Source organism: Herpailurus yagouaroundi, unplaced genomic scaffold (assembly GCF_014898765.1).
Source record: "Herpailurus yagouaroundi ecotype Mexico unplaced genomic scaffold, PumYag 77, whole genome shotgun sequence".
In the NCBI taxonomy this organism is placed as follows: domain Eukaryota; kingdom Metazoa; phylum Chordata; class Mammalia; order Carnivora; family Felidae; genus Herpailurus; species Herpailurus yagouaroundi.
In genome coordinates this window covers 86,237,793-86,262,664 of record NW_024412388.1, presented here as the reverse complement: position 1 = coordinate 86,262,664, position 24,872 = coordinate 86,237,793, and the positions used below count along the sequence as shown (strand labels likewise).

The window sequence follows — 24,872 nt, the reverse complement described above, 5'->3', positions numbered from 1 at the left end:
GGTGCCCCAAGAGTACTCTTTTTTTTTTTTTTTTAATTGATTGATTGATTTTGAGAGAGAGAGAACAAGAGTGAATGAGCAGGGGAGGGGCAGAGAGAGAGAGAGAGAGAGAGAGACAGAGAGAGACAGAGAGAGAATCCCATGCAGGTTCCTTGCTGTCAGCACAGAGCCCGATGTAGGGATTGATCTGACATGCCATGAGATCATGACCTGAACCGGGATCAGGAGTCAGATACTCAACCAACTGAGCCATCAGGAGCCCCAACTCTAGAGTATTCTTAACAAATCATTTCCTTTTTTATTTTTTTTTTAATTTTTTAATTTTTTTTAACGTTTATTTATTTTTGAGACAGAGAGAGACAGAGCATGAACGGGGGAGGGTCAGAGAGAGAGGGAGACACAGAATCAGAAGCAGGCTCCAGGCTCCGAGCCATCAGCCCAGAGCCTGACGTGGGGCTCGAACTCACGGACTGCGGGATCGTGACCTGAGTCGAAGTCGGACGCTCAACCGACTGAGCCACCCAGGCGCCCCATCATTTCCTTTTTTAAAACAGTGGGCGGGAATCGTGACTTGCTTCTAAACTCCTGAATGTCACCTATCATACGTGTTTAGTTAAGAACCATTTAATTTTAGTAGCTTCAAGTTCTTTCTGTGCAAAACAGACAAGGGGTAAAATGATTAAGAGTGTAATCTAATGCTGGGGCCCCTGGGTGGCTCAGTCGGTTGAGCTTCTGACTTCTGCTCAGGTCATGATCTCACGGTCTGTGAATTCGAGCCCCGCGTCAGGCTCCTTGCTGACAGCTTGGAGCCTGGAGCCTGCTTCGGATTCTGTGTCTCCCTCTCTCTCTGCCCCTCCCCCACTCATGTTCTGTCTCAAAAATAAATAAAAACATTACAAAAATTTTAAAAAAGGAATGTAATCTAATGCTTCTTCTCTAAGCTAAAGGTGGCTAAAGATTTAGTTCAAAAAGCATCAAGTTTAAACAGAAATTGACCTCATTGTCTTTTGATGCCAAGCTGCCTTGAGGAAATCAAGCATTTAGGAAAGTGTTGGTGTGACAAAATCTGGGAAAGTCTTTAGACTATGATAAAAGAGTTTCATAGGAGGTAGAAAATTTCTATGTAAAATTGAAAGAACATCAAGCTTGAATTAAGCAGTGGATGAATTATAGAATACCAGAGCTGGAAGGGAACTTAGACATTATTTAATTGAAACCCCATTTTTATAGGCAAAGCCCACAGAGGTGGTATGTGTTGTCCACGGTCACCAAATTAAGTGATACATTCTGGACTTAGATCATAGAAATTCAGATCCAGAAATAACTTAGGAATCATTGTAGAGATGGAAATAGACTTGTTGAATAATAGCCTCACTGTAAACTCATTAAGGACGGAGCTTTCTGCATGCACAATGTGCAGCGTCGCATTTGGCATATAATGGTTGCTCAATGAGTTCTTTAAGTAAAAGGTTGGGGAACAAGACACCTGATTACACTTGTCATTAAATCTTGTTCTGAAATACATAGATCTCTTAGTGAGTATCAAGTAGTTAGCAATCATCATGCTTACTGTTTGAATAGTTCTAATTTTTAGAAAAGTGATGTAATTGAATATAAAAATTTTCTGGTATAGAAATAAACCATTTGCAACCTTTTACTAGTCATTTTCATAGCTTACTATTATTGTTATGTATATTTGCAATGTACCAAAAATCAATAGGGATGTATTCCAGAATGATGAAGGTTTTGTGCATTTTTATTTCTGAAAAACAAAATCTGAATAAAATTGGAATGTAATCACATATAACTTAACTCTGAAGTTGGACTGTATTATTTGCAAGTCATTAAAAAGTTATTAACTATCTATGGATTAGATGTTTAATAAATGCAAGTCAAAAGAACAATGAGATACCACTTTGCACTCACTAGGATGGCTATAATCAAAAACATGGACAATAACAAATGTAGGCAAGAATGGCAAGGCATGAAGCCTCATGTGCTGCTGGAGGGAAGGTAAAATGGTACTAGCAATTTGGACCTAGTTTGGCAGTTCCTAAGAAAAGTTCAAAGTAGAATTATAATATGATGCAGCAATTCTACTCCTAGAACTGTACCCAAGATAAATGAAAACATATATCTACGCAAGAACTTGTTCACAAATGTTCATAGCAGCATTATTCATAATAGCCAAAGAGAAGAATTAACCCAAATGTCCATTAACTGACGAACTGATCAACAGAACAGTGGAATGTTATTCTTCGATAAAAAGGAATACAGTACTGAAACATGTTACAGCACAGGTGAACTTTGAATAAACTTATGCTATGTGGAAAGACCACAATATTGTATAATCCCATAGAAATGGGAAGTAGATTAGTGGTTGCCATGGGCTGAGGAAGGAAGGAATGGAGAGTGACTGCTAATGGGTGTGGAGGTTTTTTGTTGTTGTTTTTTAATTTGTTTTAATTTAAATTCCACTTAATATGCAGTGTAATATTAGTTTCAGGTGTACAATATAGTGATTCAACAGTTCATGCAACACCCGGTGCTCATCTCAGCAAGTGCACTCCTTAATCCCCATCACCTAATTAACCCATCCCCCCATGCACCTTCCCTCTGGTAGCCATGTTTGTTTTCTATAATTAAAAACTCTGTTTCTTGGTTTGTCTCTTTTTTTTCCCCCTTTGTTCATTTCTTTGTTTAAAAGTGTTTTAGCAGTCTCTCTCTCCCTCTCTTTTTTTTTAAATTTATTTTGAGAGGGAGAGAGCATGAGCAGGGAGGGGCAGAGAGGTAGAGAAGGGAGGTAGAGAAAGAGAATCCCACTGCAGGTGCAGAGCCTGACATGGGGCTCAATCTCACACCTAACCCACTGAACCACCCAGGAGCCTTTGCTCAGTTATTTCTTAAATTCCATGACTGAAATCATGTGGTGTTTCTTTCTCATTAGCACATTAGCATAATATTCTCTAGCTCCATCCATATCATTGCAAATGGCAAGATTTCACTCTTTTTTATGGCTAATATTTCCTTCTTTATCCATTCATCAGTTGAGGAACAATTGGGCTGTTTCCAAAATTTGGCTATAGAACATAATGCTACCTTTTGAGTTAGTACTTTTGCATTATTTGAGTAAATACTTAGTAGTACAATTGCTGGATCATGGGATAGTTCTATTTTTAATTTTTTGAGGACCCTCCATACTGTTTTCCAGAGTGGCTGCACCAGTTAGCCTTGGGTATAGAGTTTTTTGAGTGATGAAAATGTTTTGGATCAGAGAGTGGTGTTGGTGAACAACTCTGTGAATATATCCAAAACCATTGAATTGCATACTTTAAAAGCGTTGATTTTATGGTATGTGAATTATAGCTCAATAAAGCTGTTATTAAAAAAAAAATCTATGGAGCATTGTGACACTTTTCAAAAACTTAAATATAGGGCATTTATGAAAGTAATCATATTTATAATTCTTGCAAAATGAATCCTTTTTTTGATTTCCAGATACTACTAGTCAAGTGGTTGTTTTGATGGGTCACTTTTTACATAAAAGTGAATGCTACCTGTGTCATTATGGGTCAACTAAAATGTTTTCTGGTCTCTTAGGCTAGTGCGAATCTGGGAAGAACGAGTAAGCTTAACCAAACTAAGGGAAAAGGTCATCAGAGAAGATGGAAGAGTCATTTTGAAGATAGAAAAAGAAGAATGGAAGGTTAGCTTCATACAAGTACTATTTGATTTTCTATATTTTGCATTTTATGGGAGAGTTGAGAAAATGATTCTGAGACTGTGTGATTAAGTCTGGAATAGTTAGAATTCTCATTTTAATAATACACCAAATGAATTGGGGCAACACGAACTGAAAAGAAATATAACTTCACTTTTTTTTTTTTTTTTGGTAAAAATTCAATTTGCTGAAACTCTGTCTAAATTTAGGTCATTTGCAATTTTTCTCCTACTAATCCTACTAATAAGCAATTTCTCATTTTCCATAAAAAGATGACCATTTGCTTAACAAAAATCATACAGCTTTTCCAAAATAAATGCTCAGCTAAAACCCACAAAATGGAACAGAATATTCATTTTTTTTCGAGGTCTACCACCCAGTTCATATTCTCTCATAAACACACACACACACACACACACACACACTTGCTTAATTACATTAGGCACACTCTAATTTTTGTAAGGGCCTCTATCCCTTGGGTCAGTGTTTATGTTCATACATATAGGTATGATTAGCTAAGGGTGTAGGTCCTTTATTTTCCCTTTTGGGTACTTTAGGTTGAAAGAGAAAAGGCAAAGAGTTCAGAATAGTTGAAACTCTTAAAATCTTTAAATTAAAAAAAATCTGTAAAAACCTTTTATAAAATATTTCAAAACAGAAGGGGAAGAGGGGCGCCTGGGTGACTCAGTCAGTTGGGTGTTGCTCAGGTCATGATCTCGCAGTTTGTGGATTTGAGCCACGACAAGCTGACAGCTTGGGGCCAGGAGCCTGCTTGGGATTCTGTGTCTCCCTCTCTCTCTGCCCCTCCCCTGCTCACTCTCTCTTTCTCTCTCTCAAAAATAAATAAACATGAAAATTTTTTTTAAATAAGAAGGGGAAGAGAAGTTTGAATTATTGATTAAAATGATTTTTTGGTTTCTCTATGATTTCAACTAACCATCATATTCTCATTTCAACTGCATATGTGTACTCTTAAAAAAGCCTAAAACAACAACATCTTTAGAGCATAGCTCTATGTATGTACGCTATTGGCCAAAATACATTCTTTTTGTTTATTCTGATTGGAGCGCCAAGGTTTAGCACCCCCACTCCCAAAGTAAAGGTCTTAAAACTTAGAAGTAACACAAAGCACTTGGAAATACAACCATTTAGGAAAATTTGTAAGGAAAGTTCTTTTACAAATCAATCTCTCTACAATTATACTCCAGTGTGACATGATACTAAAATAATTTAAGTAATATAGTAATTCTGTCATTTCTTTTACTTGAGTTTAGACCCTCCCTTCTTCTCTACTGAAACTGAGTCAGCTGCAGGAATGGCAACTTCATAGAACTGGTTTGTTGAAAATTCCTGAATTCATTGGAAGATTTCAGAACCTCATTGTATTAGATTTATCTCGAAACACAATTTCAGAGATACCTCGAGGAATTGGTAAGGAAGATTGCTTTACTTTCTGTTTTTTACTGAGAATTTTTTTTTTTTTATACATGGAGTAAAGACCTCATCTTTACATAGCCCCGAGCCTTGAGGAAATTATAAACATCTAAATTGAAGGTTCCAGGGGATCCAAGCATCTAGGATTTACTGAGGTGATTTAAGATGAGAATTCAATGCAAGAAAAGTCTCTTTGGAAATATTATTGTATAGATTCTGGAAATGATATTTCTTGTTCAGCTAATCCTCCTAGAAGAGAATAGATTGAAGGCAAGAGAGAAAATTAGAAAGATTCCTTAGATGAGAAAAAAACAATCCCCAAATGGAAAATTGACCAGGATATAGTGTAGATAAAGCAAAATGGAAAAAAAAAAAAACATGTATTTTTTGCTTATAGCACTGATAAACCTGCTCTTCATCTTTAGAAGAGGCAGGACACATACTGGGAAAAGAAGTGTGAATTTGCCAATACGAAACTGACAAGTAAGTTATGCTATAATACTTCATAACTGGAAACATTGTTTTATATCTATCTGCTCTCTATTGTGTATTATTTTTTGTAGGACTGCTCACTAAACTTCAGGAGCTGATTCTTAGTTACAACAAAATCAAGACTGTCCCCAGGGAACTAAGTCATTGTGCAAGCTTGGAGAAACTAGAACTTGCTGTAAACAGAGATATATGTGATCTTCCACAAGAGGTCAGAAAGATATAAATGCCTATGATTTTATTCTCTGTCTACTACTGGTTTACTTCTTAATTGTGTGATCATTAAAAATAACACTAATGAAGAAATGCTATACATTTTATTTCAGAAAATATTTAGTGGTAATCGTTTCCTGTTACTATAACATTTTTAGAGAAGTATCTATTTAGCATAAATATTGTCACAGTACTGACATCATTTGTGATCTCCTAAAAGGCCAGAGCAAAGAGTCTTTTTTATTTCTATTTCCTATTGAAGGCCCAGGCTAGCTTGTAGTTGTTACTTAGTAAATGCTTATTGGATGAATAAATGGTTATTATAAAGCACAATGTGGTGATGGAAAAGCTCTTTTGTTTACTAGTTGGTGTTTATACAGTGTTCCTTTTTTGAGATACAGCTGAAGTGGTAAGAAATGAATTCTTCAGTTTAGGAAGTGTTTCTTTGCTAGCTTCTTTGGCTCTACCAAGTAAAAGCAAGGCAATGGGTTTGGAAAGCCTTCAGACTTTGCTTTGGTATGATAACCTTGTTATTAGTAAAGCCAAACTGGTCATAGAGATATAGACGCTTTCAAACATACTTCAAACATATTTAATGATCTTACAATCAGCAAAGAAATTTCCAAGGTGTTCTAACTTTGCAAAATAAACTTAAGGAAAATAATAAAACTCAAAGTAGAAAGACTATTCCCTTTTTCCATTCTCCACTCACTATTTTTGGTGAGAATATCACTTTTCCCCAGAGCAGTAAATATGTCACCAATAATTATCACTCTGGCAAGTAAAACACAATTTCTACATTTATATCTACTTCATCTTACAACAGTTCAAGTTAATGAAATGTATGCACTTGCTTATGATAAAAATGATGATCACAGGGACAATTTATACTTATAAGAGGGCCAATAAATATTTTATTTCTAACTCTTGTGATTTTCTTTCTGGGATTGGTTCAATCATTTAAAATGCTGTATGAATTTGGACATGTCTGTTAACCTGTGTTTACCTTAATTTTTTCACATAAGAAATAGGTTTTATTGGAACTAATACTAAAGTAAGATTTGAGCCTGGGATTATTTCCAAGTGTGGCCTCTAAGTAGCTGTGTAGCCTCAAACACACCACTTTATATAACTAGGTCTCAATGTTCACATATGCAAAATAGAGACTGTCAGATGATAATAACATTTTTAATATGATAAAATCAAAGGGTTCTAGTATCACTGAGAAATCAGCAACAGGAGACTTCTCTCTCAGCCATTACACTGCATACATGTATACACACAAAACATATTTATGCCAGTGTAAAAACAATCTTTTTATACTCCATTCTAAACCGTTTGAAAAATTTTAAAGGTGTGATTTTGAAAAAGTGTTTTGTCCATGGCTTGAATTCTAAAGCCAGAGAAACATCACCTCCTAAATGGAAACTTCCTGCTTTTTTTGCATTACCCACAAAACACTGGGTATGTATGTGTTTCATTTTGTTTTGGGTTTTTTTTTTTTTTTTTTTTTTTTTTTTTTTTTTGGTGTTAAAATTGTGGAAGGAATCTCAACATTCCCGGAGATAAAAATAAAACAGAACTTGCCTAGATAAATGGAAAGTTTTTTGGAAAAGTTAACTAAATTTTTACTCACATTTTGAAACTTTCACTACAGGGTTATATGGCAAGAGGTTTGTGGCCTTTGGTCCATGAAAACTTGAGTGCACATCACCCATCATTTCCAGTTGCATGGCCTCTCTCACCCATTTTGTCCATAAAATAGAAATATGATATTCATCTTATAAAGCTGATGAATAAACTAGTGCTATAAGCATCCATGAATACATTGAGACACTGATGTTGAGAGAAAAAGGCAAGTTAAAGAGAAGTACACTATCAAAATCTTCAAATAAAAATATTAAACTTTGTAAAAACATATATAATAGTAATTATAGAGAAATATATAGAAAACATATTTGTGTATAGTAACAAAAAAACATATGCAGGAATTTTAAATACCAAATTCAGGAGAGGGGTTCCCTCTGGAAAGGAAGAAGGGAGGAGTACATAGGAGGCAGTCATATCAATATATATATATTTTTAAGTTTGAGAGAGAGAGCGTGCACGTGCAGGGGGAGGGGCAAAGATGAGAGAGAATCCCGTGCAAGCTCCGTGCCAACAGCATGGAGACTGATGCTAGGCTCAATCTCATGAACCAGCGGGATCATGACCTCAGCTGAAATCAAGAGTCAGTCGCTTAACTGACTGAGCCACCCAGGCACCTATTTTTTTCTTAAGCTGAGCATGCTGGTGTTTGACATATTATTCTTAATACATTTTTATTGATGTTTTTCATTTAAAAAATAGAATTACCAAACGGTAAATCCTGTGATTGAGATAACGCATGTAAAGCATCAGGCACAAAAAAGAAGGCTCAATAAAGATAATAATATTTTGAAGCTTGGGTTTTCCCATACAAATCTCAGATACAGGATGAAAGGAAAACACAAGCAGGTTCTGCAAACCCTGGAACTTGGGTATTTGGAAGATAAGTTTTCTTGGAATAGATGAACTTTCTATACAAGTTTTTAATTTAACTGGAGGTTATTTAGCTTTATTTTTATTTCAAAATTAATTTATTTTATTGTGGACTACTAGGACTAAATAAAGCCCAAGTGTAATCTGAACATTCCTTGATGTGAAGTATCTCCTTTAGCAATGTGAGTGTTCTAGTACTTTATGTTGTGGACATTCACTTTGAAAAATTTTGCTTTCCTCTTCAGCTTAGCAATTTGTTAAAGCTTACTCACCTTGATCTGAGTATGAATCACTTTACTACAATCCCTCCTGCTGTGTTGAACATGCCTGCTCTTGAGTGGCTCGACATGGGAAGCAACAGACTTGAACAACTTCCTGATACTATAGAAAGGTAAAATAAATAATTTTCTATGCTATTGGATGTGTTGAAGCCATCTGTAATAAATAAGAAATAATAGACAAAACAAAGGGGACCCTACCTAATCAATCACAATAGATCCATGTAGTACTAATATGCTACTTTTTAACAGAATATTTTCATTTACTTAAATAAGCCTAAGGGTTTGGGGAGAGAAAAACCGGCTATCTGACGCGACCATATTGACATGAATATGCCAAACAATAACATTATTTAGTGCATGCCAGGCACTCTGTGCACTTTACGAATGTGTGAGGAAACTCATGTGGAGATGTTAAATTGCTCAAGATCACAGTGTAAGTGTGCAGTCTAGGTTTTGAATGTAGGCAGCCTGGCCCAGAGTCTGTTATGCATACTTGTCTTGCCCTAACTGGGCATATTAATAATTTCTGATTTTTCTCCTAACACTCTAATTCAGATTAGATAACATTTACAGCAGTTCTTTAAGGAATCCTATGCAAATAGTGAAGAATTCACTAAAATACATTGGTTTCTCTTCTACCACCACATGCTGAGAACTGTAGTGTAGGGATTGTCTCTGATGCAGTTTCCCTAATCAGGTAATGTGAAACCAGTTAACTGATATACTGGTTAAAGGAGATGTTATAAAAGATTACCTTTCTTTGATTTTAGGTTAAGAATCAGGGTTTTCATATTATGTATGGATTAATCACAGAAACCTCTTTTAATTCATCAGAATGCAAACTCTACATACATTATGGCTGCAACGGAATGAAATAACATGCTTGCCAGAAACAATCAGCAACATGAAAAACCTGGGTACTCTTGTTCTCAGCAACAATAAACTGCAAGATATTCCAGTGTGCATGGAAGAGATGACCAATCTGAGGTAAAAGTTGTAGACCCAAAAGAGACATGTTCCTTTCTGGTTGCAGAACAAAGTAATATAGAGCAATTTTATGAATTGATTTGAGTTCTCATTCATATGAATGAATATATTTAAAAATCTTTTCCAACTTTGAAATTCTATAATTACATAAGTAGGATTCATATAACACTGGTTAAAATTATTCAAGGAAGAATCCTTGAAACAAAAGTCAAACTGGCATTATCAGCTTTAAGGAATACCCTCGGTTGGTGACATTTTTATGAAAATCGCTTTGCAACTGCTAACAAACCTCATCTACAAATAAAAGCAAAAGGTATAAAAATAGTGCTTATTTTCCTTCTAAAAGACTACTATGGACACAGGTAACCATGTTATAGAGTAAATATGTAAGTTAATTACTCTCAGAACTCCCTCAAGTGTCTTACTTCCAAAATTTAATTTCCTAACAGACAATGTAAGACATGAGAATTCACATCAAATCCTACAATTTCCAAAACAGAGTCATTCATACATTCATTTATTCATTCATTCATTCATTCATTCATCAATTCAGCAGCTACTGGGTCATGTAATCGATGGTGAAGATACAATGATAAATAAGACACAAGTAAGTCTGTAAAATATACAGAAACTAAGGGGTGCCTGGGTGGCTCAGTCAGTTGAGTGTCCAACTTCTGCTCAGGTCATGATCTCACAGTTTGTGAATTTGAGCCCCGAGTTAGGCTCTGTGCTAACAGCTGAGTCTGGAGCCTGCTTTGGATTTTGTGTCTCCCTCTCTCTGCCCCTTCCCTGCTCATGCTCTATCTCTCAAAAATAAATAAACGTTAAAAAAAAAAAATACACACAGACACACACACACAGACACAGAAACTTTAATTTCATAGCATTAATTGTATGTTTGAGATGCCCTGGAATTGCTCTGGGAAGTTGAACTGTTCCACATTAAATATATGGTAGGAACTAACAGTTGCTTCTATAAGCTTTGAAAATAAGTTGTCTAAAGCTAGGGTTTCTTCCTTCTAGAAAAGAAACTTAAAAGATTCTTAGGATTTATCACATCTCACCATAATGTCTGGTTATTGAAACCGTTTTTTTTTTTTTAATTTACCATATTATCATTTGATCTTTCGCTAGGGAAATAAATGTTCACTTCTACGGCACCTATAAAAATACTGTTTTTTGGTGAACTGCTAGGTTTGTCAACTTCAGAGACAACCCACTGAAATTGGAAGTAACACTTCCTCCTAGTGAAAGCATAGATGAAGAAGAGGAACGGGAATTATTTGGCCTTCAGTTTATGCATATATATATACAGGAGTCACGGAGAAGAGCAGGTAGGAGATTTCTTTATAACACAAGCCAAATATTTGGTAGAAGAATGTGTTTATATATAAGTTCCTTTATAGATTTCTCATTACATCTTACCTTTTCCGTCAAATTTTGTCTCTTGGTCAATACTGTGGAAGGAGGGGCCCCTGGGTGGCTCAGTCGGTTAAGCATCTGGCTTTAGCTCAGGCCATGATTTCTTGGTTTGTGAGTCTGAGCCCCGCATTGGGCTCTCTGCTGTCAGCATGGAGCCTGCTTTGGATCCTCTGCCTCCCTCTCTCTGCCCCTCCCCTGCTCATGCTCTCTCTCTCAAAAATAAATAAATATTTAAAAATATATATATATTGTGGGAGAAAAAAAATGAAATTCAAATCTGTTCACAATTTTGATAAAGGCTTGGAGAGAAATTGTAAATATACAGAAAATTTTTCAAGTAGAGACAGACAGGAAACAAATTTCTTTGGCCAAGCGCTTGAAGCACAACCAGATGAATGAAGATGTGATTCTTTAAATCTTCACTACCTAATTCTATCAGTTTATTATATATTTTTGTGTACTCATGGACACTACCTTCCCTGTCATTTCTTTTTTCTTTCTACAATCCACATATAGCAACACAATATTCTGCCTAGGGATGACTATTAAGAGAACAGAGATTTTAACCAATAGTTAAAATGTGAGGTTTTGATATATAAATTTCACTTAGTCTCTGATAATTAAGAATTAAATCACTTAACTAAAGCCTTTAACTTAAACCAAGATTAGAAGAAGCCAAAGAAACAATTCTGTTAATAAAAACATTGAAACTAGAGTAATATAAATCATGGTTTTATAACTCACTAAAATGTGAATTTTTTTTGTTTTAAATGTGAAGTTTTTGAATCAAAAGGTTAAATTTATCTTCAGATACTTTGGAGAATAAGTGTAATCCAAGCAAACAAATGAGTTTTTTAGCTAGAAGAAATCATTTTACCAACATCCAGTGGAGGATGTTAGGAAATGGTCATCTGATCTGTGACAGCAAGTCATAGAAACAATAGCACAGAAAATAGATTGGAGGAAGATAAGTAAAGTTATAGTTTGGGGCTTAGTTTGGGGTATAATTATGTAAGACAGATGGGGACAGAACTGATGATTGAATGATGAGAAAGAGAAGACTCCAAGATTAATCTGTTTTTGGTTAGAGCAACCGGATGGATGGTGATGCTGAGATGGGGAAATGAAGTGTAGAAGCTGTTTGGTGGTAGAAGTGGAAGAGAAGTAAATTGGACATAGTTGTGGGACATGCAGGAAGAGGCAGTTGTGTAGATCCATCTAAAAGTTCCTGAAAGGGTTTGCTGACCCTGCAAATTCAGCAGGTCAAGAGAATACCAATATACATATCCCACATAGTCACTTCCTTAGGATATCGTAGTAAGGGAAATAAACAAGGTCGAGGAAAACAACAATCTCCATGTATAGCTTGTGTAACGACAAACTTACCTGCGCATAAAGTACTTGGAACCATTGTCAGAAACATATCATTAAGTTAAATGCGTGCAGGGCTGTTATCAGTATAACTCTTATGTGTGTGTATGTATGTTTTATGACACATAGTTGAGATTATGCCTGTTGTAGAATATTTTTTATTTCTCGGCATAAATTGTTCAATGATGCAAAACAGATTGTAAGACACAAATTAGCATTCCCTGATCCAGTAAAATCATGTAAATTATAGAATGATGTATTACTTTCATTTATGTTCTTTTGTTTGGGAAGATGAGTAACTTTAGAAATAATCCAACTACCTTACTTTAATAATATTTGCATAAAAATTATAAAAGAGAAAAAAGGTTACAACTGAAGCAGAAATAATAAGACCAACCCTGCCTATTGTTATTAAAAATAGATTTGTGAATTAGTACTATAACACTTAATATTTATTGAGTATTTACATTGTGCTTGGAACTGTTCTAAGCATTTTACATACGTTATCTCATTTGTTACAACAATCTCCTGAGGTAGGTAGTATTATTATCTTCACCCTCATTTAAAAAGGAAAATTGAGGCACAAAGAGATTAAGCAGTTGCTCAAGGTCATACCCTGAGGTGGTAGGGTAGGATCTGAATCTAGGCAGTCTCAGAAAACAAAAGAGATTAAAGTAGAAAGGCCAGGGATTAAAAATGGGCTAGGCTTCTAATTTAGAATTCATGTAATCATAGATCTATTTACAGGATAAAAAAGTTACCTAAGAATATCATTATAGGATCTCAAATTAGTAATTCAGATCTTTGTCTTGGCAAAGGTACCAATGATTAAGACAATTTTTACAAGTAAAGGCAGAAATAATTCAAGAATAATATGAAGAGAGTAACAGTCCTTACCATAGGTTCAGTTTAATATCTGCTTGTGCATAGAAACTGCTTATGAGTTAAATGAGGCCTACATGTGAAGTTGTTTTTGGTTTCATTATCTAATTTCCACTTCATTCCAAATTACTTTCCCCAAAAGGAGAGAATATACTTATAGCTGTACTTATATGTATAAAACTGTCCTTGTTAAAAGATATGATAGCTAATTAACTTCAGAAGTTATCTGCAAATTCGAATTTAATTTGTGAATGAGGTTTATCTTATCTTTTTGGAAATTCTAACTAGGTAATCAATTAAAAAATGAAGTGAAATAGCTTATTTCCCTTGAAAACATCTCTTTAGTTTTGTTGTTTGTCATGGATAAATGCAGCTAATACATAAATACAGGTATGGCTCTGGAAGTCGGAAGGTGAATTCATTAATTGTGAACATCTCTGAATTTGTTTACATTAGAAAAAAATCACAACTGATTATCCTTACCAGATCTAAATGGACAAAAAAATCCATACATAAACCAAATTCTCAAATTGGCCCTTGTTATGAACTGATGATTGATCATTACATCTTGAACTTGAGAATTAAAGAGCAGTGAATAAAACCAAGGAAAAAAATTTCCAAAATTAATACAAATAGAAAGTTAGTGTGCTGGTTGTGTACTGATATGTTATGTGTGTTTCAGATAACCAAGTCAACCGTTCAACTACTTTACCAATCTCTATGAATACTGATGGATAATATAACTCAAGATGCCCTGCTGAAGAGAATTACTTTGGGAATTTGGTGAACTCAATGTTTGTACTTCTAAAGTAAAAATCAAAGCTATTACCAAAGTTCAATGAGGCTACAACATTTTTTAAAGTTCACATTATCTGCTATGTAAATTATATTTTCATAAATATAAAAATACAATTGAAAAAAATTTTTTTGGTGGAAGACAGATGTTCAAAATTTCTTTTCCATTAAGCACTTGTTTCTGGTGATGAAGAATGATTTGGTAAAGCAGTTAACAATACATTTTCCAAAGACACCAGAGGATCTGTATAATACTGTAAAGCAGGACTGAAACCTTTCTGCTGTAAATACTCGACTCGGCCTTGGTCAATCAGCAATTTACAAAGATGCCCTATTTTCTTCTTTTCTTCAACAGTAAGGAGCCTAAATCGAATAAACACAAAACATCATTAAAATTTGTAGGAGTTTATGAAAAAATTATTGTAGTCACTTCTATTTATTGATAAAAGTTGCTAAGTAACCCATGATATACTAGGTGCTATGTTCCATGTTTCCAAGATACATTTTATTTATGCCACAATAAAAGTGTATTTTAACTTATTCTAAAATTGGATGGTAAAATGCATCTTCATCAATAGATTCTTGGTAACATTTATCTAAAAAAAACCTGAAGCAATAACAAAACATTTCTGCCTTAGTGTTGTGCATTTCAAAGTAGTCACTTACCCAGGCAAACTCTCAGTGCTGTCGTCCGTGATTCTGCATCCCCCATCGTCATGCTCTTCACTGTCATCACTGTGCTTATCTTTTCTCTTTGAGGTCACGTTGGAGGCTTCCAAAGATGTTTTTCGCATCCCACAAGTTGCCCAACTACTCATTCGCTGGAAGTAGTGGAAATCCACTGCTCCAAGGCCTAGAGCCCTGAAATATTCTTTGCCCACATAATGTCTCCAATCACACCTGTGGTGACAACAGAGTGCAATAACAATGCCAGCCACAGGGGTCCACTTCTCTGGGACATTTTTCTCATTTCCTTCCTTGGCCAAAGGGTTAATTTCTTTGTCTGTTTTATCATTCTTTCTGCGTTTGGCTAAAGGTTCTTCATTCCTTTCCTCACAACTGGCAGCATAGGTTTCAACCAAACATCGTAATGCAAGATCTGCAAACACAATTATGTGGCCCCCCAAACCACATCATCTTTAAAAATAAGTATTTTTTACATTTATTCAGCAGTATGGCTTCTAAAATCCCAACAATAAAACCTACTTAGGTTTATACTTGTAATAATTCATCCATGAATTATCAATTTGTTCATGTTTCCTGTGTTCTTGTTAGCATCTAATTTTCTCTGGTGACTTATTCTGCATAAAATCTACTTCCCCCCAAAACTGTCTGAAGCTTAAGATCTAGAGTTTGTAAAAACTTTTAGTCCAACTACTTAAACTGGCTCTCATTTTTCCTGCTCTAGCTGAGGAAATGACTTGTACAGAAAAAAATTATTCATCTACACTTACATTCCAGGAAAGTTTTGAGTTTAAGAAACCCAAAGAAAAAAATTGAGGGGTAAGGCATCTGGTGAGATTTAATGTTAGGTGTGAGTCCTGAAATGTAAGGTGTTCACAGAAAAAGCTGATCTGAAGAGTTGAGAAGAGGGAGTCAGACTGTGGAAAGTAGGCCTCACTGAGCAGCCTTACAGGTATTTATGTATTCATTCAGCAGTTAGTTACTGAGAACCTTTTGTGTGCAAGCTTTGCGATGTAACGATGATTATACACATAAACTTAGAGGTGAATGTACTCCCAATTAAAATGAAAATTTTAAACCTAAAAGCTAAACAAATAGATTTTTGATGAGTAAGACTATTTCCCACTGAAGACCACTATACTGATGACAATATTGGAAAGACCCCAAAATTATGCTGTGAAACCCATATTTTCTGTCTGATTAGACTGGCATGCTGTGCTTAGTCAATCAGAAACATAAATATTTTAAAATTGTATTACCCTAAGATGTCACCAGTGACTATTAAGTGATTTTTTTACTAGTAAATTTAATTCAATATATGAGTTTAAGTCGACAAACATTATTGGGAGAAAGGGATAGCTAATCTATTATTTCATAAACTATTATTTCCTGACAAAATATATTCAGTCACTGTTTTATTTGTATTAGACCTAAGTAAATGATTTTCAGAAATGTGAATACCCAGAAAAACTATTAAAAGAATGAAGTTATTTTAGAATCAGAAGTAGCTTTAACAATCTATTTCAACCTCTGCTTTACAAAGAACTTAAAGGACAAAGCCACACACCAAAGAAAGGGACAAGAACACACAGCAAAGTGGTGGCCAAGATTATTCATTCACTCAAATGCTTACTGTTTCTATTATTTGCCAACCATTGTGTTAGCACATTCCCTGTGCTCAAAAATTTCACAGTCCAGTGGGAGAATTAAACATAGTTAACTAAATTAGCTATTATATAACAAACTGAAACACAATAAGGTAGAGATATGCAGATGGAATGATGATAAACACTATGGAAATTAGAAATTGACACAGTACAGTACATGGGAAAAGTATACAGGCTTTTAATTTGCTGACCAGTAAAGGGGCAAGCAGGAACTAGCAAAGGCTGGAAGGCAGAGGCCACACTGACAGCAGGTTGTCCTGTTAAAGAGCTTGGACTTTAAGCTGTAGGTATTAGGAACCATTGAAGAGTTTTAAGGGGAAAGACATATTAGGTGTGCAGCCAATGGGTCCATATATTAGTATTTAAAGAACAGGCAGTGGAAGGTGACCATGAGAAAACCAGAAAGAATGGCATAGATGTAGGGGAAGAATCAGGAAAGAAGAATCACAAAGGAGAAGGAAACAATTTTAAGAAGGGCAAGCAACTGCAGCAGAGATTTTTCAGTAAGACAGTAGAGTGATGGAGAATTCAGATAGAGTGAATCAAGAGGGGAAAGTGTGTGGAACAAGGAAAAATGGCCAATATAGATTATACTTTGGAGAAACTTGAGTTAGATGGGTAAGAGTAAATGAGGGTGCTTTTATTCCTCCCCAGGATAGAGTTGGCTTACTTTAGAGGCTTTTCTGAGGGTTAAATGAGATAAGGTACGTGAAAGTTCTCTTAAAAACTATTAAGGACAACACAGATATACAATATTCAAAGCCATTTCTGGCCAAATTGAGTAACATTTTATGGAGGCTCCAAGATCCCCGGATGGGAGATGAGGAAATCAGCAGGAGCCAGGAAGAAGACGTAACAGTAGTTAACACTCGTTGAATACTAATATGCGCCAGATATTCACATGTAACCTGGTAAGTTATATGTTATTATTCCTGTTTTACAGAGGAGATAACCAAAGCTCAGAAAGGTTATGTAATTTGCCAAGGTTACACAGCACAGCTGAATCCCAGACTATCCGATGCTCTTTCTACTTTACCATGCTACACCTGACAGATCTAAGCGCTAAGATAAGATCTTAGATTTTTTACCTAGCATTTCTTTTTTCATTTTCCCCAGAATCCTGGTACATAACCGTCTTCTGGTGGGAGAGGTTTCAGAATCCTTCCCAAGCAACTCCTTAAAAAACTCAGTAGCTTTGGGGCGCCTGGATGGCGCAGTCGGTTAAGTGTCCGACTTCAGCCAGGTCACGATCTCGCAGTCCGTGAGTTCGAGTCCCGCGTCAGGCTCTGGGCTGATGGCTCAGAGCCTGGAGCCTGTTTCCGATTCTGTGTCTCCCTCTCTCTCTGCCCCTCCCCCGTTCATGCTCTGTCTCTCTCTGTCCCCAAAATAAATAAACGTTGAAAAAAAAAATTAAAAAAAACAAAAACAAAAAACTCAGTAGCTTCTGGGGTGGAATTATACAGTCTCCATAGATGATTTGTTTCCTTTTCGGTTGAAATATAACCCAAAGTCTCATGACTCAGTATTTACACAAAAAACTCTTAATTCATCCTGTCAAATGGCCAAAATGAGCAGATAAATAAGAAAATGCTATATTTGATATAACACAGGGCCAGTGCTACTATGAAAATTAATGAGTTTAAGCATAAGTGGTATAAACTACTCAAGAGACTATTTCAATGTTTGGGACCATATAAAGCTAAAACTTAATGTGTTTGTCTAGTATGTAAACATCATTAGTATGTTTACGTACCTGTTGCCACACCACACAGATGCTTTCCAATTCCTACCACGGGTAGTTTTTCTTTGCTTAGCAAAGGAATCTTGTCTGTAATAAAAGTAAATGAGAACCGAGTTAGCTCTCTTCTGAGATAAGGCATTCACATGGCATTCTAAAAGAGAGAACCAATTTGAACCTTTAGATTTTAGGGCGTGAAGAGACTGAAACAAAAACTTCACTTTATTGCTGATGAATGAGAGACTCAAAGATGTAGTGACCTGATAAATACCAGCCAGAATTAGAATTAAAGTTTCTTTCTTCTTTTCTTCCCTTTTCTTTCCCTCTCGCCTTTCCTCTCAAGTTAAAGTTTCTTGACTCTTAGGCCAACGTTATTTCTTATATACTGACCCAGGACTTTCCTCTGTAGAAGGCTTTTTTTGCTAAATATTATTAACACATTGATAAAAGAACTCAAAACTTTCCCTGCTAGAAGATGTATTTTGAACAAATAATACACATGATAAACATATATTAATAATATGTATTATAACATATTATATTCGATATTATAACCGTATTATATGTTATATAGTTTTAAATATATCTTCATGTTCAAAAATAAAATGTTTTCTTAAGCTTTTCACATTATTTTGAAAAAAGAAAATATTCATAACAGTCCTGAAAAAGTAAAAAAAAAAAAAAAAAAGTCCACAAGGTAATGCAGTAAAACGTACTACATTCGTTATGGCCTCCATTTTTTCCCCATTCATTTTCCTTTTTCTAAGATTCCAAAATGAAAAGTATGCTTCCCACTACAAATCCAGCCACAGCACCTAGTACAGTGGAACAGTCCAATGGAAGTACTTAGTAAATTCAACTTTTCTGTTGCTTGCTTTCAAATGTATTATATTACATGCCAGGAGAAATTGGTACCAAGTGGAATAGTTTGCCTGTGTCAGGGAAGATAGAAGTTTAAATTAAGATAGTTCAAGAGACTTACCATCAGTTAGGGTGAAGGGAAAGGGTGTCTAAGAAAGCCCTTCTGCTTTATGCTTGAAAATTACCTCATTTCCTCTCTCCCCTATTTCTTTGGGCTTGGAAAATAGAACAGATGAACTTCTGGGAAATGATGGTAGATTGAATACAAGTATCTGGTTTGCTCCCTCCCAAAACTCTACCAAAATGAGAATTAAAGGATTTCTGAAAAGGTATAAACTCACAAAATCTGAAAGAGGTCAAAAGGAGACAAAAGTGGGAAAGGCTGAGAATTAACCAAATTTATTCCACAAATCTTCAAAAGGCTTAAGAATTGGGGGTATCAGGTACGTTGGAAGTGGAGCTGAGTAGCTACAATAGTGTTGGTGGAAAGTCTACTTAAGTAGTCAGGTCCCCACCTCATAGCTACTTGGTGAGTACCTCTTTCCCACTTGGTAGAAGACTATGCATGAATTCTCTGGAGCATCAGGAGGTCAGTGGATTGAGGGACAATAGGAAGTTGAGAGTTGAAGTATGGTAAAGGAGCAGGAATAAGTGAGTTGTGCATATGGATTTCCCCACTGGGTCCCAGAATGTTTGCAATCAGATCTTTAACCTGTAGGTAGGTGATCAGAAGATTCTCCTCTGTGGAATCTGACCAACTCAAGAGGAAAGATCACATCTTAGGCAGATCACCCCAAAGTGGAGCTCAGAGTCAACAATTCCACCTGAGGACTTGGAGTTCTGAGTCCCTCAATCCTAAGAACATACCATCAAGGAGCACTAGCTGTTTAAGGACAGCCTCTAAGTTGAAAGAGACAGACCAAAACAAATGGAAAAGAACAAATTGGTGAAAGCAGATTATGAAGGGAGAATAATTCTTAAAAACCATTATTAATATCCTCAGAAAGGTAAGATATGGCAATTAAGAGAAAAGAACAAGATATAATAAAGGTAAATTCAAAGAAAAAAATCTTAGAAATGAAAACTATGATAGGAGAAATTAATTGGGAAAATTTTAGAAAGTATAGAAAAGAGACCAAAAGACATAAAACAAAGAATTCAAGAGGAGTAGAAAACCATCCCAGTAGGTCTAATAGCTAAATCATGAGAAAAAAAAATTTTTGAGACAGAAAGAGTATGCGAGAGAGGCAGAGAGAGAGAGGAAGACAGGCTCTGAACCACCACTGCAGAGTCTGATGTGGTGCTTGAACCCATGATCTGAGATCGTGACCTGAGCCAAAACCAAGAGTCAGATGCCTAAACAACTGAGTCACCCAGGCACCCCAAATCATAGGAATTCTTATGTAAAGGGAGAAAAGAGAAAGTGGTGTAGAGAAAATCATGAAAGAAAGAATGCCAAGGAAATTTCCCAGAAAGCTGAGAGTACTAGAATCTCTAAATCAGGATTTTTCATCTTTGGCATTATGGACTTTTTGGCCCCAATAATTTTGTTGTGGGGAGCTATTCTATACCTTACAGGATATTTAGCAGGCCTCTGGTCTAGGAAGCTCTCTGGCCTGTATTAGATGCCAGCAGCATACCCACAGCTATGGCAACCAAAAATGTCTCAGACATTGCCAAAGTACCCTGGTGGACAAAATCGGCTCCAGTTGAGAACCTCTGCTATAAACGGAAGAGTCCAGCACAATGGATAAAAATATAACCACATGAAGGCACATCCCTGTGAATATTCATAACACTGACAACAAAGAAGGGCCTATAAAATTTTAACAAAAAAGCAGATCACATACAAGGGAACAAGATTCAGAATGGCACTGAATGTTTAAACAATACTAGCGGAATAAACTTTCAAAATTCTAAAGGAAAATGATTTTCAACCTTGAAATACAAATCCCCAGGCAAGTCAAGTGTAAGCCAAAATAAAAGATATTTTCGGACAAGGCAAGGTCTCAAATGCATTGTTTCTCAGGAAGCTATAGGAAGAGGTGCTCTGCCCGAAGAAAGAGTAACTCAACAGAGGAAGATGTGGGAAAAAATATGGAAAAAGAAATTCCCATCCAGAGAGTCGAAGAAATCCCTAGGATGAGACTGAAGAGAGTTTTTTTTTTTTTTAATTTTTTTTTTTTCAACGTTTATTTATTTTTGGGACAGAGAGAGACAGAGCATGAAAGGGGGAGGGGCAGAGAGAGAGAGGGAGACACAGAATCGGAAACAGGCTCCAGGCTCTGAGCCATCAGCCCAGAGCCCGACGCGGGGCTCGAACTCACGGACCGTGAGATCGTGACCTGGTTGAAGTCGGACGCTTAACCGACTGCGCCACCCAGGCGCCCCTGAAGAGAGTTTTAATGCTGATCATTGTGCGCCAAGAACAGAGGGCATCCAGTCTGGACTGGAACATGTCTGAAGGATACAGGGGAGAATTATTTTAGGAAGATGGAAAGTAATAGAATACTTGATGAATGTATTACAACAAATACATTTTTAAAAGACCAAGTAAACAAAATTATAAATTATTAATTTATCAACAACAACAAAAAACTGTACAGGAAAAAGTAATTTAATACATGTTCCTGTGATTAAAAAAATGATGATTTAATCTTTAGTGCATATTAGAAATATGAGGATTGGGAAGTGTTTGCACTTGAGGCGGGGCAGAAGTAGAAAATCTTTATCTTCCACTGGGAAAAACCAGCAGATAATGGTTGAAAAAAAAAAAAGGAGCAGCAAAAACAAAAGCCTGTTGTTAGACACTTGAGATAAATATAAAAATTCACCTGTAAGAGGTAAATGTGGTTGGATTTAAAGAGAGAACCATGGCAGGGAGGAAGTGGTTGGTGCTGTTTTTATAAAAACTTGAGAACTTGTAGCACTATTTGACTCTTGACCACACATATGTAAGTTTAAGAAAAGCCCAAAAAAGAAAAACAATAAATGAAGAAAAAACAAAGGGGGGATGTCTCCGGTGAACTCTTTCAATAGAAACTTCCTGTTCTTTCTCTTTCCCTAAAATGATGAATAGTCAATTCCAACCGTGCCCCGAGGAAGAGAAGTCCTCTAACTGAATGTCATCTTCTCATTTCAAAATTACCTTTAATCCCTCTCAGTGTGTCATTAAGTCTTTTATTTTCAAAATTAAGAAAAAGCCAAAGTATGGAAGTCTGCAGATCATGACCTGAGCCAAAGTCAGACACTAACTTGACCAAGTCACCCAGGCGCCCATATGATTCACATTTTCACTGGTGGCTATATTTTTAGGTAGGTCATTGTTTAGCAGGAGAGAGATTTTTCAACTGGTACAAATTCTAAAAGGGCAGTAGTGAACTAGATTGTAGATATTTGCTCCCTATTAATCTCTCTTATTTTGGTTTAAAATATGGAATGGGGGCACAGAGTGGGCACACAATAGTCATATAGAAACTAAGAAATATGGTAGGCTACTTTTCAGTATGCTTAATAAGAATTCAACACCCACCATAAAAACTTGTCTAGAATTTTCAATTTTAGAAAAGTAATATGCTCAGTTAAATAATTTTAAATACAGTGATTTATATATAAATGCTGGGTTGCTTCACAAAGCTGTATTAATTAGTGGGATGGAAGAGGTTACTAGGACATGTCTATATTAATATGAAAAACTACAAAAAGGTACAGAAAGGCACAAAGAGTAGGACTGAAGGGTGTGTGTGTGTGTGTACAAAATGGGACTTGTATACAGAGAGATGAATTATTTCCTTTGCTACTTTCTAGGAAGTATCTTTTGCCATCAGCTAGACAAAGAACTACCTTAATTCTTTAACAGTTTAGGTAAAGTCATGTTAATTATAGGTAGAAGGCTAGTGTATGGTATGAACAGACTCATAATTAAACAAGACAAACAAATAATATAGGGACATATTATTAACACTTTTAAACTCTTTCCTAATATGACACTTCATTTCTAATTGATACTGAAACCCCATTTTAAAAAGTTCCAACCCTGGGGTGCCTGAGTGGCTCAAGTCGGTTGAGCGTCCGACTCTTGATTTTGGCTCAGGTTGTGATCCGAGGGTTGTGGGACCGGGCCCCGTGTCAGGTTCCATGCTGAGCGTGGATGGAGCCTGCTTAAGATTCTCTTTCTTTCTCCCCCTCTGTCCCTCTCCCTCGCTTGCATGCTTGCTCTCTTTAAAAAAAAAAAAAAAAAAAAAAAAAGGGAAAAAAGTTCCAACCCTAATTCAATTTACATTCATTCAAATGTTAGATATAACATTTTATGTTAACAACGCATTAATTTTAGTTTGTCTTCACTGAAGCACTGTTCTGCATGATTGGATTTCTAAGCAACCCTCAGAATTTGAAACTTCTATGATTTATGGTAGAGCAACTGAAAGTTATGCAACTTACTCAAACACAAGTGCTGAATATCAATTTGAAGTCTCTCAAACACTGAATTTTTCTTCCTGTGTTTGCCATCTACCTGCACAAAAATAACATTATCATAACAATGGTTTTTTATATTTAAAAAGATTTCTATTTGTTTTCAAAATTTGGAGGAAATAATTTCCCATCTTATTTTTTAATACTTAAAAAACAGAATCACTAATTAAAAAATTTAAGATTATATATTCTTTGATGAAAACTCTAAAACAGTATCATACATTTTTAAAAGCCTTGAAAATTTTATAAATTTTTAATGTATCATTATTTCCTTTAACTCTAAAATGTCCCAATTCACTGATGAAGGAACTAAGGTTCAAAGATGTTAAGCGACTAACCTAAGGTTATTTGCCAGCTCCTTTGCCTTTGCTAGCCCATAATACACTATTTTTGGCTCATTCCGTTTACTCTCTCTGAAAGATCACAATCACCATTCTGATCTATGTCTATGTGCCTATGACTTCCAAATCTACACTGTGGCCCAGATCTTTTTGATGAGCACCAGGCACATACCCAGTTGTGAACTAGAAAGTTCTACTTCAACAGCAAGATCAATCAAAACTAAACTCATCATTTCTCTCTCCGAACCTATTCTTCCTCTTCTCCTTGTATATTCCCTATTTCAGGTAAAAGGCACCACAAGTCACTTAAAGCCATAAAGTGTCACCCGAAATAACTCCTCTCTCATACTTAATGACTAATAAATCAACAAGTCTCCTTGCTTCCAAATACTTAGCATTTCTCACACTTTTTTTCTCTTCTCCATCCTACTGCAACAGCCTCAGCTCTGGCTCATGTCTTACTTGAATTACTGGATAATTAATCTTATCATTAATCTCTCATTAATCTTCTGCTATATCTTTAATGGTACTGTTAGGATGAACTTTTTTTTTTTTCAACGTTTATTTATTTTTGGGACAGAGAGAGACAGAGCATGAATGGGGGAGGGGCAGAGAGAGGGGGAGACACAGAATCGGAAACAGGCTCCAGGCTCTGAGCCATCAGCCCAGAGCCCGACGCGGGGCTCGAACTCGCGGACCGCGAGATCGTGACCTGGCTGAAGTCGGACGCTTAACCGACTGCGCCACCCAGGCGCCCCTAGGATGAACTTTTAAAAAGCCTTTCTTGGGGCGCCTGGGTGGCGCAGTCGGTTAAACATCCAACTTCGGCTCAGGTCACGATCTCACGGTCCGTGGGTTCGAGCCCCACGTCGGGCTCTGGACTGATGGCTCAGAGCCTGGAGCCTGCTTCCAATTCTGTGTCTCCCTCTCTCTGTCCCTCCCCCGTTCATGCTCTCTCTCTGTCTCAAAAATAAATAAACATTAAAAAAAAAA

The 24,872-nt window shown here is 36.0% G+C and overlaps 2 protein-coding genes across 4 annotated transcripts in view; one reads left to right on the top strand and one right to left on the bottom strand.

Moving 5' to 3' along the window:
* LRRC39 (leucine rich repeat containing 39) overlaps positions 1-14,655 on the top strand; it is a 29,673-nt gene extending 15,018 nt beyond the window's left edge. For both annotated transcript variants that reach the window (XM_040471094.1, XM_040471093.1), the window contains exons 3-9: positions 3,601-3,706; positions 4,996-5,152; positions 5,719-5,855; positions 8,623-8,768; positions 9,493-9,645; positions 10,840-10,979; positions 14,003-14,655. In XM_040471094.1, the coding sequence (XP_040327028.1) occupies positions 3,601-3,706; positions 4,996-5,152; positions 5,719-5,855; positions 8,623-8,768; positions 9,493-9,645; positions 10,840-10,979; positions 14,003-14,058 (895 nt within the window). In that variant the 3' untranslated portion in view covers positions 14,059-14,655. The remainder of the gene's footprint in view (positions 1-3,600; positions 3,707-4,995; positions 5,153-5,718; positions 5,856-8,622; positions 8,769-9,492; positions 9,646-10,839; positions 10,980-14,002) is intronic.
* The window catches only part of TRMT13 (tRNA methyltransferase 13), a 19,864-nt gene continuing 7,570 nt past the window's right edge, over positions 12,579-24,872 (bottom strand). For both annotated transcript variants that reach the window (XM_040471091.1, XM_040471092.1), the window contains 4 exons: positions 23,506-23,578; positions 18,220-18,294; positions 14,782-15,214; positions 12,579-14,478 (listed from right to left, as the gene is read on the bottom strand). In XM_040471091.1, the coding sequence (XP_040327025.1) occupies positions 14,283-14,478; positions 14,782-15,214; positions 18,220-18,294; positions 23,506-23,578 (777 nt within the window). In that variant the 3' untranslated portion in view covers positions 12,579-14,282. The remainder of the gene's footprint in view (positions 14,479-14,781; positions 15,215-18,219; positions 18,295-23,505; positions 23,579-24,872) is intronic.